The sequence below is a fragment of the Lynx canadensis genome, chromosome F2, assembly GCF_007474595.2.
Source record: "Lynx canadensis isolate LIC74 chromosome F2, mLynCan4.pri.v2, whole genome shotgun sequence".
In the NCBI taxonomy this organism is placed as follows: domain Eukaryota; kingdom Metazoa; phylum Chordata; class Mammalia; order Carnivora; family Felidae; genus Lynx; species Lynx canadensis.
Window position 1 is genome coordinate 25,712,729 of NC_044320.2, and position 16,022 is coordinate 25,728,750.

The 16,022-nt window shown below is 36.6% G+C and overlaps 1 protein-coding gene across 1 annotated transcript in view; it reads left to right on the plus strand.

The window, feature by feature from the left end:
- CSMD3 (CUB and Sushi multiple domains 3) overlaps positions 1–16,022 on the plus strand; it is a 1,276,067-nt gene that overhangs the window by 645,253 nt on the left and 614,792 nt on the right. The window contains 1 exon segment of the mRNA XM_030304305.1: positions 13,842–13,963. Within this exon segment, the coding sequence (XP_030160165.1) occupies positions 13,842–13,963 (122 nt within the window).

The following is a 16,022-nucleotide window of genomic DNA, read 5'->3' on the forward strand; positions in this document are numbered from 1 at the left end:
ACTTTGGAGGGGCCGCTAATGTCATCTAAGGGACATAGGCAGGGATGTTGCTAAGTGTTCTGCAAGACCCAGGACAGCCTCCGACAGCGCAACAAATAATATCTAGTCCAAAATGTCAATAGTATGCAGACTGCAAAGCCGTGCACCAAGCTGATAATTGGGAATGAGGCATAAACACAAAATAGTGTGAAAATCTAGTATTTTAACCTCCTGAGAGGCACAAAACAGCAAAAATCAGAGGGCCACTACTTTCTGTCACTAATACAGATTGATACTAAGAGACTAGTGGTTTTTGTAAAGCTGAGAGTGATGGTTTCACATCCTGCAACCATTGTTTTTAGCTCAGAAATAAGATTTCTACGTCATTTAAAGAGAGCCCCTGGTAAGGAGATCCCATGGCATCTTAACTGCTCATTGTAGTTTTTCCACTTACTGACTTCGAGAACACTAAATTATTTTCTTGTGTCCACGCCAAACCACCCTGTAGCAATTTTGTTTGTTTCTAACTAAACCCTTGGAAACAAATCTTTAAGAATTTTGGCTAGAGAGGTGCTTGTACTGTGATGCAGACAGGTTCAACAAAGGGCTCCTGTGGCATGATACGTCATTACTTATTAACTTCACCCTGTTCAGGTTCTGGCCCCAAGGTTTGCCAGCTCAGAAACTCATCCTCACGTTTGCTCTCGGGTTGGTGATACAGGGGGTATCGACTTTCCACATGAGGCACACGCACGCACACACACACACAATTGTGGATGATTGGCAAAATATTAATTTTAAATGACATTAAAAGAGTAGACTAAAGAGACGTAACAGTTAAGTGCAATGAGATATCTTGGATTAGATCCTGGAACAGAAAAGAGGATATTAGTTTAAAAAATGGAACAAAGCAAAAAATAAAAGTAAAAAAACCTGATGAAATTCAAATGAAGTCTGAAGGTTAGTTAAGAGGAATATACCAGTGATACTTCCTTAGTTTTGACAGATATCTGTGGTTGTGTAGGATGTTTAGGGTGGGGAGAGAGGGTTCATGAGAACTCTGTGTATGATCTTTACATCCTCTCTGTGAATCTAAAGTTTTCCAAAATAGGGGAGCCTGGGTAGTTCAGTTGGTTACTCATCTGACTTGGGCTCAGGTCGTGATCTCGCGGTTTGTGGGTTTGAGCCCTGTGTCAGGCTCTGTGCTGACAGCTTGCTCAGAGCCTGGAGCCTGCTCCGGATTCTGTCTCCCTTTCTCTCTGCCCCTCCCCTGCTTACACTCTGTCTCTGTCTCTCTCAAAAATAAATAAATATTAAAAAAATTTTTTTAAGTTTTCCAAAATAGAAGTTTTTTTTTCTAAAAACCAAATGACATTGAGGAGAAGAATAAAATAAATGAATTGATAAGGGTTTCTCATTTTGAAAGCAATTTTTTTTAAAAACCTGTTTGTAAATTAGAAGCACTAAAGCAATTTGTTGCATTTCTATAACTGAAATATGTTTGCAATTCTGTTTTTAAACTCTCATTTCATTGAAATCCTAATCTACTTGTTTTAATTTCACATCAAAGTGAATATGTGAATCAGACCTTGCAAATCAGAGGCTTGTTGTCCAGAAATAGCTTATATATATATATATATATATATATATATATATATATATATATATTTGGCTATTGTAGGTTGACATAGCTTAATTTTTTTCCAACATTGAAAATATTAAACATTTCAAATAAACATCCAGATTCCCAGCTTTGGAAAAGTTAGAAGTATTGGAAAACTTGGCCCGCAATCAGAGGTGTCTAAACATTTTGGGTAGAGATGTTTTCCTTTATCCATGTCATATGCTTGCCAGATGGCCACATACCCCCTTTTTTGCCCCCAATCCCAGCCCAGTTACCAGGTGGGTCAATTGTGTGCTTTTGATCAAGTGACATCTGATTTTGGAATTTCTATTTCAGTCTTCAATATTAAATAAATCTGGGTTTTCATATCTTTATTAATTTAAATTTTTGAGAGATTTAATTAAACTAATTTACCTATCACCATATCAGGATGTAAGAAATTATGTTCTGGATTTCCACTTATGAAACATTAAAAAAAATTGCAATGTCTACTTATTTTTGAGAGAGAGAGAGAGAGAATGAATGAGAATGAGAGAGGGAGGAACAGAGAGAGAGAGAGGGACAGAGGAACCAAAGCAGGCTCTGCACTGACCACAGAGAGCCCGATATGGGACTCAAATTCACATTCCATGAGATCATGACCTGAGCCAAACATTTTAAATCTGTTTATGGGGCTTAAAATGTTTGTTTCACTCAGCTTGTTTAGGTGTGGCAGATAAAGGATGGGGTATAGTATTCTTTTCCATCCGATATCTACATAATTTGGGACCACTTTATTTGTTTAATTTGCTCTGAATGGTAGCTTTATGCCAAGATTTCTCTACTTGCCAAATATTTAAAAAATTGTTGTCAGAACATTTTCTTAGATTTATCTAATAATGTTATCCTTGAGTAGTATAAACGCAAAAGTGAATTTGGTGGTTGCCATTCTGTAGAATCTTATATTTTGTTCCTTGAAATCATGAATAATATTGTTAAAATATAATTCTTTTGCATAGAGAAATAGACTCTCCCATATATCAATGTTTTTCATATCCTAGGATTCACTGACCCAATTCCAGATGTGGTCTCCTAGTGTTTTTTTTTGTTTTTTTTTTTTTTTAACTTTTCTTTATTTCCCTGTATAAAAGATCTTGGATGCTGCCTTAGAAGCATATTCTGTTCATTGTTATGCAGAAAAGAGCTTCTAATGAAACCCCATTATTTAGGGAAATGGTTGGCTGTTGTGTGGCCTTCATATCACCAAGGACTTGTTAAGCCTATTGGTATAAATAAAAAAAAAAAATTGGAGAGAAGATAATATGCCTACCTAAAAACAAACTGTTTGAGATACTTTAAAATTTGATTAGCAGCACCAAGATCTAAAATCTAGTGACAGTAATGTCTAACAATTCAATCACATTTATAAAATTCAAAGAAAAATATTAACACTTGGTCTGGTTATTGGATATATTCGAAAAATATACATTTTTCTTAAAGATACTATACGATCTTTTTCTTAACATGTGTTTTCCTTCTTTAGCATGCCTTAAATTGTGTCATACTGATGGTCTGTAATTGTTTTGAGGAATAGTGCTTTATGATCTGACTCCTCGGGCTATTGCGAGTTCTCCTATATATGTAATACAACCATACCTTGGGGATACTGTGGATTTGGCCCCAGATCTCCAGACATAAAACAAATATGACAATAAAGTGAGTCAAATGAGTGTTGTGGTTTCCCAGTACATATAAAAGTTACCTTTAGCATTTAGAGGATCCTGGGAAGTTGGCAGCGTAGTAGGACACTGGGCTCACCGCGCGTCCTGCTGATCACTTAGATTCCACCTACACCTGCCTAAACCCAGAAAACCTCCAGAAGACTGCCAGAACAGAGTCTCCAGAGCCAAGCGCAGACGAGAGGCCCACGGAAGAGGGTAGGAAGGGCGGAGAGGCGGTGCACGCTCCACAGACTGGCTGGAGGGAGCTGGGGTGGAGGGGCAGCCCGTGGGGCAAGCAGAACCCCAAGTCTGGCTGGCAAAAGTGGAGGGGCCGGATGGAGTGTGTTCTGACAACAAAAGGGACTTGACATCTGGAAGGTTATAAGCTAACAGCTCTGCTCAGAGAACAGGAGGGCTGGAGGACAACTAGAGGGAGAGTTGTTGAGCCCCGGACTACAGAGCTCAGCTTGGCGGGGAACAAAGGCGCTCGCCAGTGCCATCTCCCTCGCCCATCCCCCAGCCAAAAGCCCAAAGGGAACCAGTTCCTGTCAGGGAACTTGCTTGCACCTCGCAAACACCCAACGCTGTGCTTCTGCGGGTCCATCCCTCCTGCGGGTCTGACTCCCTCCAGGTGCCGCAGGGCCCTTCCCGAAGTGGACCCCCGAAGGAAAAGGAAGCTGAGCCTGCCCCCCCCCCCGCCCCTGCACACCTTGCAGATCCACTCCAGCTAATATGCCAGATCCCCATCAGGGAAATACAAATCAAAACCACACTCAGATATCACCTCACGCAGTCAGAGTGGCCAAAATGAACAAATCAGGAGACTATAGATGCTGGAGAGGATGTGGAGAAACTGGAACCCTCTTGCACTGTTGGTGGGAATGCAAACTGTGGCAGCCACTCTGGAAAACAGTGTGGAGGTTCCTCACAAAATTAAAAATAGACCTACCCTATGACCCAGCAATAGCACTGCTAGGAATTTACCCAAGGGATACAGGAGTACTGATGCATAGGGGCACTTGTACCCCAATGTTTATAGCAGCACTCTCAACAATAGCCAAATTATGGCAAGAGCCTAAATGTCCATCAACTGATGAATGGATAAAGAAATTGTGGTTTATATACACAATGGAGTACTACGTGGCAATGAGAAAGAATGAAATATGGCCCTTTGTAGCAACGTGGATGGAACTGGAGAGTGTGATGCTAAGTGAAATACGCCATACAGAGAAAGACAGATACCATATGGTTTCACTCTTATGTGGATCCTAAGAAACTTAACAGAAACCCATGGGGGAAGGGAAGGGGAAAAAAAAAAGAGTTTAGAGTGGGAGAGAGCCAAAGCATAAGAGACTGTTAAAAACTGAGAACAAACTGAGGGTTGATGGGGGGTGGGAGGGAGGGGAGGGTGGGTGATGGGTATTGAGGAGGGCACCTTTTGGGATGAGCACTGGGTGTTGTATGGAAACCAATTTGACAATAAACTTCATATATTGAAAAAAAGTTACCTTTACACTATACTATAGTCTATTAAGTATACAATAGCATTATGTCTACAAAAAACAAATAAAACGTAATTTATTGCTAAAAATTGCTACCCATCATGTGAGCATTCAGGGAGTTGTAACCCTTTTGTGGGTGGAGGGTCTTGCCTTGATTTTGATGGCTGCTGACAGATCCTGATCAGGGTGGTGGTTGCTGAAAGTTGCAGTGGCTGTGGCAATTTCTTCAAAAACAAACAAACACAAGCAACAGTGAAGTTTGCCAAATCAATTCACTCCTTTTTTCTCCATTTTTCTGTAACATGAGATGCTGTTTGATAGCATTTTACTCACAATAGAATTTTCAAAGTTGGAGTCAGTTCTCTCAAACCCTGCCACTGCTTTACCAAAGAAATTGATGTCAAGTTCTAAATCCTTTTTTTATCATTTCAACAATCTTTACAGCATCTTCACCAGGAATAGATCCCATCTCAAAAAACCCCTTTTTTTGCTCATCCTAAGACTCAGCTTCTCATTTACACAAGTTTTATCATGAGATTGCAGCAATTGAAAAGCAATGCAAACATAAGAATAATGAAACAGTTTCAAATACTTTGAGGATGACCAAAATGTGGCAAGAGACATGAAAGAGCCAGTGCTATTGGGAAAAAAATGGCAACTGATAGACTCGCTAGAGGCAGGGTTGCCACAAAGCTTCCATTTGTAACAAGGGCAACAGCTGCAAACAAACTAAAATGACATATGCCTGTACTTTCAAAGAATCCTGTACTTTTCCTGTGTGGCCTTTTTCATGATTATATAATTGTGCAATGGGCTGTTTTATGTCTGTCTCTCTCCCTACAGTGTGAGATGTGTGAAGGCAGGGCCTGGCCCACAAGTGCACGGTCACTAATCCTAATACTGTTGCATGCATCCTAGTGTTTTGTTTGTTTGTTTTAATATTATTGTGGTTGGGGCCCCTGGGTGGCTCAGTCAGTTAAGTGCTACTCTGGATTTCGGCTCAGGTCATTATCCCATAGTTCCTGGGATGAGCCCAGTGTCAGGCTTTGTGCTGACAGCATGGAACCTGCTTGGGATTCTCTCTCTCTCTCTCTCTCTCTCTCTCTCTCTCTCTCTGCCTCTCCCCCACTCATTCTCTCTCTCTCTCTCTCAAAAATAAACATTTTAAAAAATAATTGCTGTTGGTTGTATGAATGAGTAAATAAATAAGTGGGTAAATATTCTGTGCCCTCGCAATTAAAACTAAATAGAATTATATTAAAAAAATAAGTGCATGGGGAGAGAAAAGTATATGACTTGACTTTTTTCATCCTTATCTCTAGGCCACTAGTGTTTAGTTTTTTAAAATGCATTCTGTATACAACACCTGGACTGATCAAGCTAACTACATTTACAGTGAAGTTAAGCAGTCAAGCGTCCTTCAAAACCCCCAAAGTATCACCTTAGTTTTGACAAACACACACACACACACACACACACACACGCACACACACACACACGTTCAACAACGGCCTTAGCCTATCATGTATGGCACTTTGTGAATAGTCATTTATTTACCTCTCCAGCTGTATCTGAAGAATCTCGTCAGCTCCAAACAATCTTAGATATTCTGGGAATTAACTTTCTTATATACCATATGTTACTTATTGCCATTTTCCCCTCTGCTTAGAAACCCATCCTGATATCCACTCTGAGTTCATGTGTCCCAACTTTCCAAAGTTCAATTTTGACATCATTTCAAGGATGACTTCTCTAAGCTCCCAAGCTGCAAAAATGTGCACTTTTTGTATTCCCATTAACATGTGCTACCTTTATTTTTGCACTTATAACAAGTCTTAAAATGATCTGTTTGTGTCTTTAAGACTTCAAGTCTCTTAGAGAAAGGGTCCTATCTTATTCATTTTTGCCTTGAAACATCCAAAGTCAATGTTTGGTGTTGAATAAATATCTCCATAAAAAATTATAACAAATTATGATCAAAAAGTCACTTGACCTTTCACTAGGAGGAAAGTTTGTCTACAATTTCAAGTGATATCCAAATTATTCTGAGATGCTTCTTTGATGAATTGCCTCTTTTTCTCACTTTTTAATGAGAATATTTAAATTGTAAACTCTAGTCTTTTTTAATTTCTTATATTTAGGTGTATTTCACTTTAATTATTCATTAATTAAAAAAAAACTTTTCTGAGCATTTACTCAGTTCTACACACTAAGTCAACTTTTTTTTTTGTCGCTAGGAGATGAAAGTCATAATCACTGACATAAAGGAATTCAGTACTTAAATAATTAAAATAGGGTAAGAGTGCTCTAATACAAGTAAGGATTTTGAAGAATGAATATAGCTAGCGGTTAAGAGCTAAAAAAGAATCGGGGTGCCGGGGTGGCTCAGTCGGTTGAGCATCCAACTCTTGATATCAGCTCAGGTCATGATCTCATTGTTTGTGGGTTCCAGCTCTACACTTGGCAATGAGCATCCTGCTTGGGATCTTCTCTCTCACCCTCTCTGCCCTTCCCCACTGCACACACACATTCTCTCTCTCTCTCTCTCTCTCAAAATAAATAAATAACCTTTAAAAAAAGGAGCTAAAAAGAGTGTTCCAGATGAGGGAAACAGCATATAAAAAGTTATGGAAGTAGCTTTGAGCATTGTGCATTTTGAAATGACAAATTGACTCCTTAAAGTTCCTTGTATTTTTAGATGTCCACCAGATAGCCTCACCCTCTAATTTAAATTCTAGGAGGTCCAAAGTCTTATAAAAGATGTCAGTGAATTTCTTGGACCAGGAGGTGGAAACTTAATGTCTAATAGTTGACTCTGACTTTAAATCTTGCTTTCTGATTTTCTGGATTATGTTGATGTTACATAAACTCAAGTAGACACTGTCCTCTAAACAAACAAACAAGCAAACATGCAAACAAACAAAAATGGTTTTTAAATCTAAAGTTGATAACCTGCTCAGTTAATCTTCTGGGTAATTTGGGAAAGGATGCGAGCAGTCTACATCAAAGGTAGGCAAACAGTTTGAAACTGAGTAGAACATACTGTTATATGTTAAATCCTATGGACTACTAGTTTCCCCCGTCTTCGTCACGACACATCATCCATCTTTTTCTTTCTTTGTGTTCTTCCTACTTCTACCTCCCTTTCCCTCATCAATGTCCCTAAAACACTATGGTTTCTAGATATATTGTGCATAGTAATTCATCCCATTCTTGCCTACCACCTGACTGATCTCTTTCTTACTGGAAAAACTAGGCTCAATTATATTTTCTTTTATTTTTCTCAAAAAGAAAACTGCGTCATTAATTCATACAAATCATTTCTATTACTGGTTTCATGCCATTTATGTTCTCATCCTTATACCAGTAGGGTGACTCAGTGAAACAAAGAGCAGGGAGAAGCAGCATTGTATGTAAACTTGACCTTCGTGACTAGGTGAAATTATGGACAGCCAAGAACTGGAAAAAGAAAAATAAAGAATTTTCCTGTTTTAGTTGTGACTTGAAAATTCTGTACACTGTATTTCTCACTTTTAATAGGAATTGCATTTGCTGGGTTTTAATCAAATTTATCTGATCCTGTGCAGTCTGCCTTTTGCTGATTTTAATTCTGTCCTTTTCACGGCATCGCCTCTGTTTTCCCGTTTTCTGCTTTGGGTTCATTTCATTATTATTCTGCATTTATATGCTTCCTTTCAGTGAGACATGGATTAGACTTCCCATTGTTATGCAGATGACGCTCAGATGTATTTGAAGATTAGTCCTAATTGCTACTCCACTTCTGGCACTTTATCAGCTTCTCATGAAGACATAGGGACTGGGATGTCCAATTAAATATTATTAAACAGAACTACTTATTGATAGTTCCAGACACTGATTTAGATAGGTTTTATCATTCACCTTCAGATGTGTGTGTTTGGTGGGGGGACGTGGGGGGGTGTGTGTGTGCATGTTTCATGACCCAGAGTCCACAACCTGAGAATTGGGATTGATTCAGGGAGTAGTTTCTCTACGTGTTTATCAGAAGTCTAACAACACGTCTTTGATGTTTAGATAAATCAGCCTTTTTTAACGTAAATTATATTATATACTATATTAATCAATTAAAGTGAAATAAAAACAAAATAAAATTCTGGTGTATTAAAAGTGTTATAACCGTATTTCAAGTCACTACTTAAATTCCACATGTTTGTATTTAGATTACTATGAAGTTAAACTTCCATGTAGGAATTCACTTCATAATAAAACCAACTCTGTGTGTGATCTTCCAAACTATTAGGAGTTTCCTTCTCGAAAAGAAAGTGCAAGAGAAATATAAAGTGTGGTTGAACAGAGTCCTTCTAAACATATGCCAAATATTGTGTAGAAAGACTAAACTTCTGACACTCAACCCAGAAATCTGTACTTATTTAATGGAGTTCTATTTTCTATATGTAAACTCCACAGTTCCTAGTGATGTCCATTAAGAGGACAGATGCTCTACGTCTAATGGTGTTTGTCTCACTTGTCTTATTTTCCTTTGTCCACTTTGATAATAGATTTCTACCACATTTCATCCATTTTTTTAGAGCAAATCTTTTGTGATGTCAGTTGAAAATTAATTCCCGAACTTGTTTCATTTACTGGGTATTTTTTCCTCCCTAGATTACTAATTCCTTCATTTAAACTATTTTATTTTAATATAAGAAGGATTTTTCACAACTTGGGAAATATTTATTTCGTTTAAGCTAATATAGCTCTAACTAGACCTCCTATAACTTATATCTTTGAAAATACTTAATTTCCTGAGCCATTTTATTTTCTGAGTCAATTTTTCATCAGTGAATTGTTTTATATTCAGAGCCTATACATCTGCACACATGGGATGATTTTTTTTCCTCAAATGTCCTTAAAACATTTCATTTCAACCATCTCTTATAGTAATGGTCACATGTTAATTTTAAAAAGATAATGTCTTATGAAGTATTACTGGGGAAATGCACACCTTATTATTTTGTACAAATTCACCTTGATTTGATCAGAATAGGTTTGTTCTTTATAAGGTTTCTACAAGAGCCATGGGAGAAAGGCTGCTAAATTACCAGAGAGGGGCAGGGAACAAAACTTAGAAATAATACAGCTCTTTTTCTATGTTACTTCCTAAGAATCACCTTCCCTGATCTGTTACCACTTCCATAGCATTTCTTGATCTATTACTCCAATAGCATCTTATAACTCCAACATATATATTGGTGATTTTTACTTGTAATTTTATGAGTTTTTTTTTTTTATTTTCATAAAGGACAATTTCCTGGTCTGGAACATATTTATAAAGATTATTCATCATCATGTAGAGGTCACTCATTTGATACTCCACCTAAGAGCTGTGATAAATAACTTGGATATTTCTTCCTTTAGTAAACATCCCAACATTATGAAAGCCACTGCATCAGGAGTTAACAAACAGGGATGAAAAACAGGCCTTGTCCACAAAAGTTTATAAGTGTGTATATGTTTTAGAAAACAAAGCATGCCAGAGAATTCCCAAGTAGTGTCACTCAAAGAAACAGTATGTCCTATCAGAAAGTTGATTCTACTAACTTTAATCATATGATTGCTATAAATATTTTATTGCTGTGAAGTGCTTAAAATGTTTATAACTATTTTCTATCAGATCGCTAGCACTTAATCACCTTTATAGATGTTTTGTTCAAATAATGTGCTGGGAAGACTAGAGTCCATACAGAACCCTGAGCGGAGGAATTAGGAATACTTTTCATACAAAGAAGTGGCACATCATCTTGGCTTTGTTTAAATGAAAAGAATTTCTGCAAGGGAATGTAAGAAGGAATCACATTTGAGACTTGGAAAACATTATAGAAATGAGTGGAAAATCATAAAGGGTGTGATATATTCAAAGAAGAACAAGAATTCTTTTTTGGCACAAGTTGAGTATATAGTGTATAAAATGGCAGAAGATTGTACTGGAAAAGAAATCTAGATCCTCATAAAAACAATTTTATATTTTGCATTAGGCAGTTTGTAATTTATTCTATAGGAAACAGAGATCAAGGTTTTTAATGAAGTCAAGTAAGATAATCAAATCTGTATTTTAGAAAGATAAATATAGTAGCACTAAAGACAATGGAACACAGGAAGAAAAATGAGTATACGAAAGGAGTTAAGTAGCTATTTCCAGCTCAAGAAAGGATGATGATGAAGTTCTAGGTATTGGGAAGAAAAGAAAAGGAAAATGGAATGTTTCAGATGAGAAATACATAGGTCTTGAAGGGTGCCTATGTATGGATGGGAGGGAAGTGGATGAAGAAAGGTAAAATTAATTAAAAGCTTCTTTAAAACATTTCATAGAATGTCCAGCAGGCAGAGACACGATTACTCTAGAAATAGGAGATGGAAAAATTGGTGACGTAAATTTGAGAGCTATTAGTACATAAGTGACCATTGTAGCCTAGAAATGAATTAGATTATTCAGGGAGACCATTTGAACAAGAAAAGGCCGTTTAATCATTTATAATTAAGCTACCTAAGGGTCAAATGCAACAAAACAAAACCAAGAACACAAGATATGGAGGGGCGTCTGGGTGGCTCAATCACTTAAGCATCCAACTCTGGATTTCAGCTCAGGTCATGATCTCAGGGTTTGTGAGTTCAAGTCCTGCACTGGGGGCCTTGTGCTGACAGTGCAGATCCTGGTTGGTATTCTCTCTCTCTCTCTCTCTCTCTCTCTCTCTCTCTCTCTCTCTTTCTGTTCCTCCCTGCTCATGCTTGTTCTCTTTCTCTTTCTCTCTCAAAATAAATAAACTTAAATAAATACAAAGTATGGAGCATAATGATTTCAAACAATTAGGTAAGAATCAAGAGAGTTTAGGACTATATAAGGGAAGGAAGATAATTTCAAACACAGCTTATCAGTTCTTTCCATTCTGCTAAGAAATCGTGTATGTGGAAAAAAATGAAGTACTATTAGATTTAGCAATTAGAAGGTCATTTCTTGCATTGAGAAAGCAGTTTTGATACCAAAATGAGAGAAGTCAACTATAATACTTTCAAAAGTGAATAAGGGAGAAGAAAATGGAATAGTGCACATAGAAGATTCGTAAGATATTAAAGAGCAATGATCTTACTTATATGTGGAACCTGAAAAAAGACTAAATCATAGAAACAGAGAATAGAATTGTAGTTGCCAAAGTCAGGGCCAGGGGTAGTGGGAAAAATGGGGAGGTGTTGGGTAAAGAATACATTTTCAGTTATAAGATGAATACTTTCTGGGGATATAATATACATTATAGTTATTATACTTAATAATAGTGTGTCGTGTACTTGAAAGTTGCTAAGAGATTAGATCTTAAATGTTACCCCCCACACACACACACAAATAGTAATTATGTGAAATGTTGGAGGTAACTAACCTTCCTGTAATCATTTTACTGTGTATCAAATCATCACATCATACACCTTAAACTTACACAATGTTGTATATCAATTATATCTCAATAAAGTGGGAGGAAAAGGCAATTATTGAATACTCAGAAATTTTGTGAGGCCTTGGTAACCTGTGGTAGCTTAAAATCAGCCAAGATGGGACTATATATACCATGGGAATTGAAAGAGAGACAGAGAGAGACAGAGAGAGATAGAGGGAATGAGAGGCAAGAAAATGCTATAGTGAGCATAGAAGACTTACAGGAAATTAGGTAGTAAGTGGAAAAAAGGAAAAATGGGTAACTGATGTTGAAGGAAGAAAAAGGAAAAGTAACCATTTAATCCTCAATGGTTTAACCACAAGATATAAATTTTAAGTTATCTGGAAGAGATTTATGCTAAAATATAAGCTAAAGTGAAAAAAAATAGTAAAGAAAACTTTATTTAGCATACTAGAGAGACCCTTGGTGATAGGAAAGTAAGACTTGGAGTTGAAAGAACCTGAGCTGTAATCCTGACTCTGCTATTTATTAGCTGAGTGATCTTGGGGAAGTCAAACAAATTTTGGGACCTCTAAACGGATCTTTAAGGTGGCAATGAATATGGGCACTTGGGCGGCTCAGCCAGTTGAGCATCTGATTTCTTGAATTCAGCTCAGGTCATGATCTCATGGTCATGGGATCGAACTCCATGTTGGGCTCCACACTAGGCTCTCTCTCTCTCTCTCTCTCTCTCTCTCTCTGCCCCTCTCCTCCCCTCTCAAAATTAATAAATAAACATTAAAAAAATAAAGTGGTGATGATAATAACTATGTAAAGTCTTAAGTGCACTGAAAATATGTGTACCTCAAAAAAAAAGAAAATATATGTACCTCATTGAAAAATACACTGAACTATTATTGATGAGTTGGAGAAGGATGACACATGCAGGATTTTAATGGAATGGGGCAAAGAGATGCAAATCAAAACCAACAAGAAACATGCCAACAACAACAAATGCCAACAAGAAACATGGTGACCAAGAAGGAAGAGAAGGCACAGATGTAGTGCAGCCACTCACTCTTATTAAGTAGAAGAAAGAATGGTTGGAAAACTGAAGAAGTATTACAACATTTAACTTTTGTGGGAATTTATTAAAATTACCTCAGTGCAGCTCTTTTTGTAGCCTGAATGGTCTAATTCACAGTATTAAGAACAGTAAAAGTAGGTAGTCTCAAGTCCTAGGATACTTAATAAATAGGATTGAAAACACTATCTGGATGGCTTAATCAATCCATGGCTTTATTTCTTTCTTTTTGTAGATTTTTATTAACATGATATTGCATAAATATACCTCTCCCTAATTAAGCTAACCTATTTACAGTCAGAGGATAATTTATAATGCCTCACACTTTTATTCATAGTTAGTTTTCAGTGAATGTTGAAAATATTGAGCTTGTGAACTCTCGAGTATAAAAAATAGTCTCACTTTGATAAGTGACAGAACGCCCTAATATGTATGTCAACGTGGCTATAATTGTGCAATTTTGAATTTAAAGTCTGTTTGCAAAACACTGTATTGCTAAGACTTTGCATGAGGCATAGGCTCACTTTTAAAATGCAATTTCTTTTTTAGTGAAGACATGTGGCTCTAATCTTCAAGGACCAAGTGGAACCTTTACGTCTCCCAACTTTCCATTCCAGTATGACAGCAATGCACAATGCGTCTGGGTCATCACAGCAGTGAATACAAATAAGGTAAGGTAGAACCGTCTGTGGCAGGAAGTAGAATCATAAAGACAAAGGCAAAGAGATCATGAAGAAGTGCAGGAAAGAAAATTCGTATCTAGAGTATGATTTCTGCCAATACTTTCTACTTCTCCCTTATCCAAATGTAAACTTACATGAGAATTTGGGAAAAATCAATCTTTAAATAACACAACTCTCCTCCTGGTGACTAACGTAAGTGACAACACATTAAAATTGTAGATGAATGTTTTCTGAGACTTTTTTTTGAAGTTGTAAGTATGTATTTTTTTTAAAGAAGTCATGAATAATGGCTTTTTGCTTCCTATCTTTTCTGCTTGACGTATCATTCAGATATATCGTGTTTTGGCACAAAGCTGCCTTTTCTTTCAATGTTTCTCTTATTACTATACATCTCACAGCTACTCCTTATTATAAAAAGTAGCTTTTATTGTGGTCTCCACTCATAGGAGATTCACATTATGGGTATTTCAAAAGGTTAGATTGTCTTTCTGTTTGACTATAAATGAGTAATACATCTAAACATGCATGTGCCACAATACTTCAAATAAGAATATTATGCTGAATGAATGTAAGAGAAGATGAAAAAAAAACAGCTAGTTTTCCTGTCTTCTCTCTATCCTCCTTCTCCTTGGAAGAATACAGAGAGTACCTAACTAGACAGAATCAGAATTCCTCTCATTGTTTGGTATCTTTTCTGGGTTAGTGAAGGAAAGTTTGGTAGTAGAGCCCATAAAACTGGTTCAGATGGTAGTTCAAATACTGACTTACAATTTACTGATACCTTTGATCAAGTTATTTAACCTCCCTATAATTCTGTCTCTTTATCTATAAAAATGGAGATATTAGGAGAATGCATTTCACAGTGCTGTAAGAAATAAGTGAGGTAATGACTACAGAGTGCTTAATATAGTAAGGACTTAAAACACATTAACTCATTGTTATTAGATAAAGTATATACTGCCTGCCAGAATGTTTTATGTTTATGAATCGTTATCCTAAGGGCAGCAGCATGGTTTTAAAAATCAATTCAGTGGTCAGTTACACTTGCCTCATAGGCAAGCCCCGATTTATGAATCAGAACTAGATCAGAAGGCTTCTGCCCCAAACTAACTGTGTAAACTTGGGAAAATCACTAAATCTAACCTTTCCTCTATATAAAGAAACTATTTTGCTCACCCAACCTGTGTCGTCAGTTCAGTTGAACAAATATTTTATTTGTCAGATATCTTCTCTGTATGAATTATCGGTTGTTGAAAATATTTTAAAAAATCATGTAGTACTTGAAAAATAAACTTGCATTTATTGAAGGCTTAGCAACATGCCAGATGCTATTCACAGCACTTTTTATGAATTGTTTAATCCTCCTAAGACTCCCCTGTGAAGTAGATACTTTTATTGTCTGCGTTTAACATGGAGGCTGAATAACTTATCTAAGATCACATAGCTGACAAAGGTCAGAACTGTGTACTTCTTAAGATATGTGTTATTACAAGGATGTATCTCACACTAAGGTGCTGTAAGTATCTTACACCAAGATAAGCATGAAGTAAATTCATTATAAAGTATGGAACAAACACATTATATTAATCTTGCATTGAGATAGAGATCTTTTTGTGTCATGATAATTACCTGTAATTGTCATCAAAATGTGGTAATTATCTCCTGTTCGATGAGATGTCTGCTTTGCTAAGTTTAATTCATTCTCATTTACTGAGGTACCTGAAGTTTCACAGAGGTCATCACATTTCCCCTTGTTTATCTTACCCAATCTACCAAACTTTTATCTCTTCTTTTTCTTCTAAAAAAATCCAATTTATTTTCTAAGGAGTACATAATTACTTTCATTTCTTTGCTATTTTTATCAAGTACCTGAGTGAGGACATTAATTTTTGATCTGTTGGTTTACCTCTATTTTAAGATATCCTTATAGAAATTGGTTTTCAAGCATTTTTAACTATGACCCGCAGTTAGAATTTTTTTTTTTTTTTTACATTGTGGCCCAATTCACTCACGTACACACAATGCCACAAAATAGTATTTTTCCTTA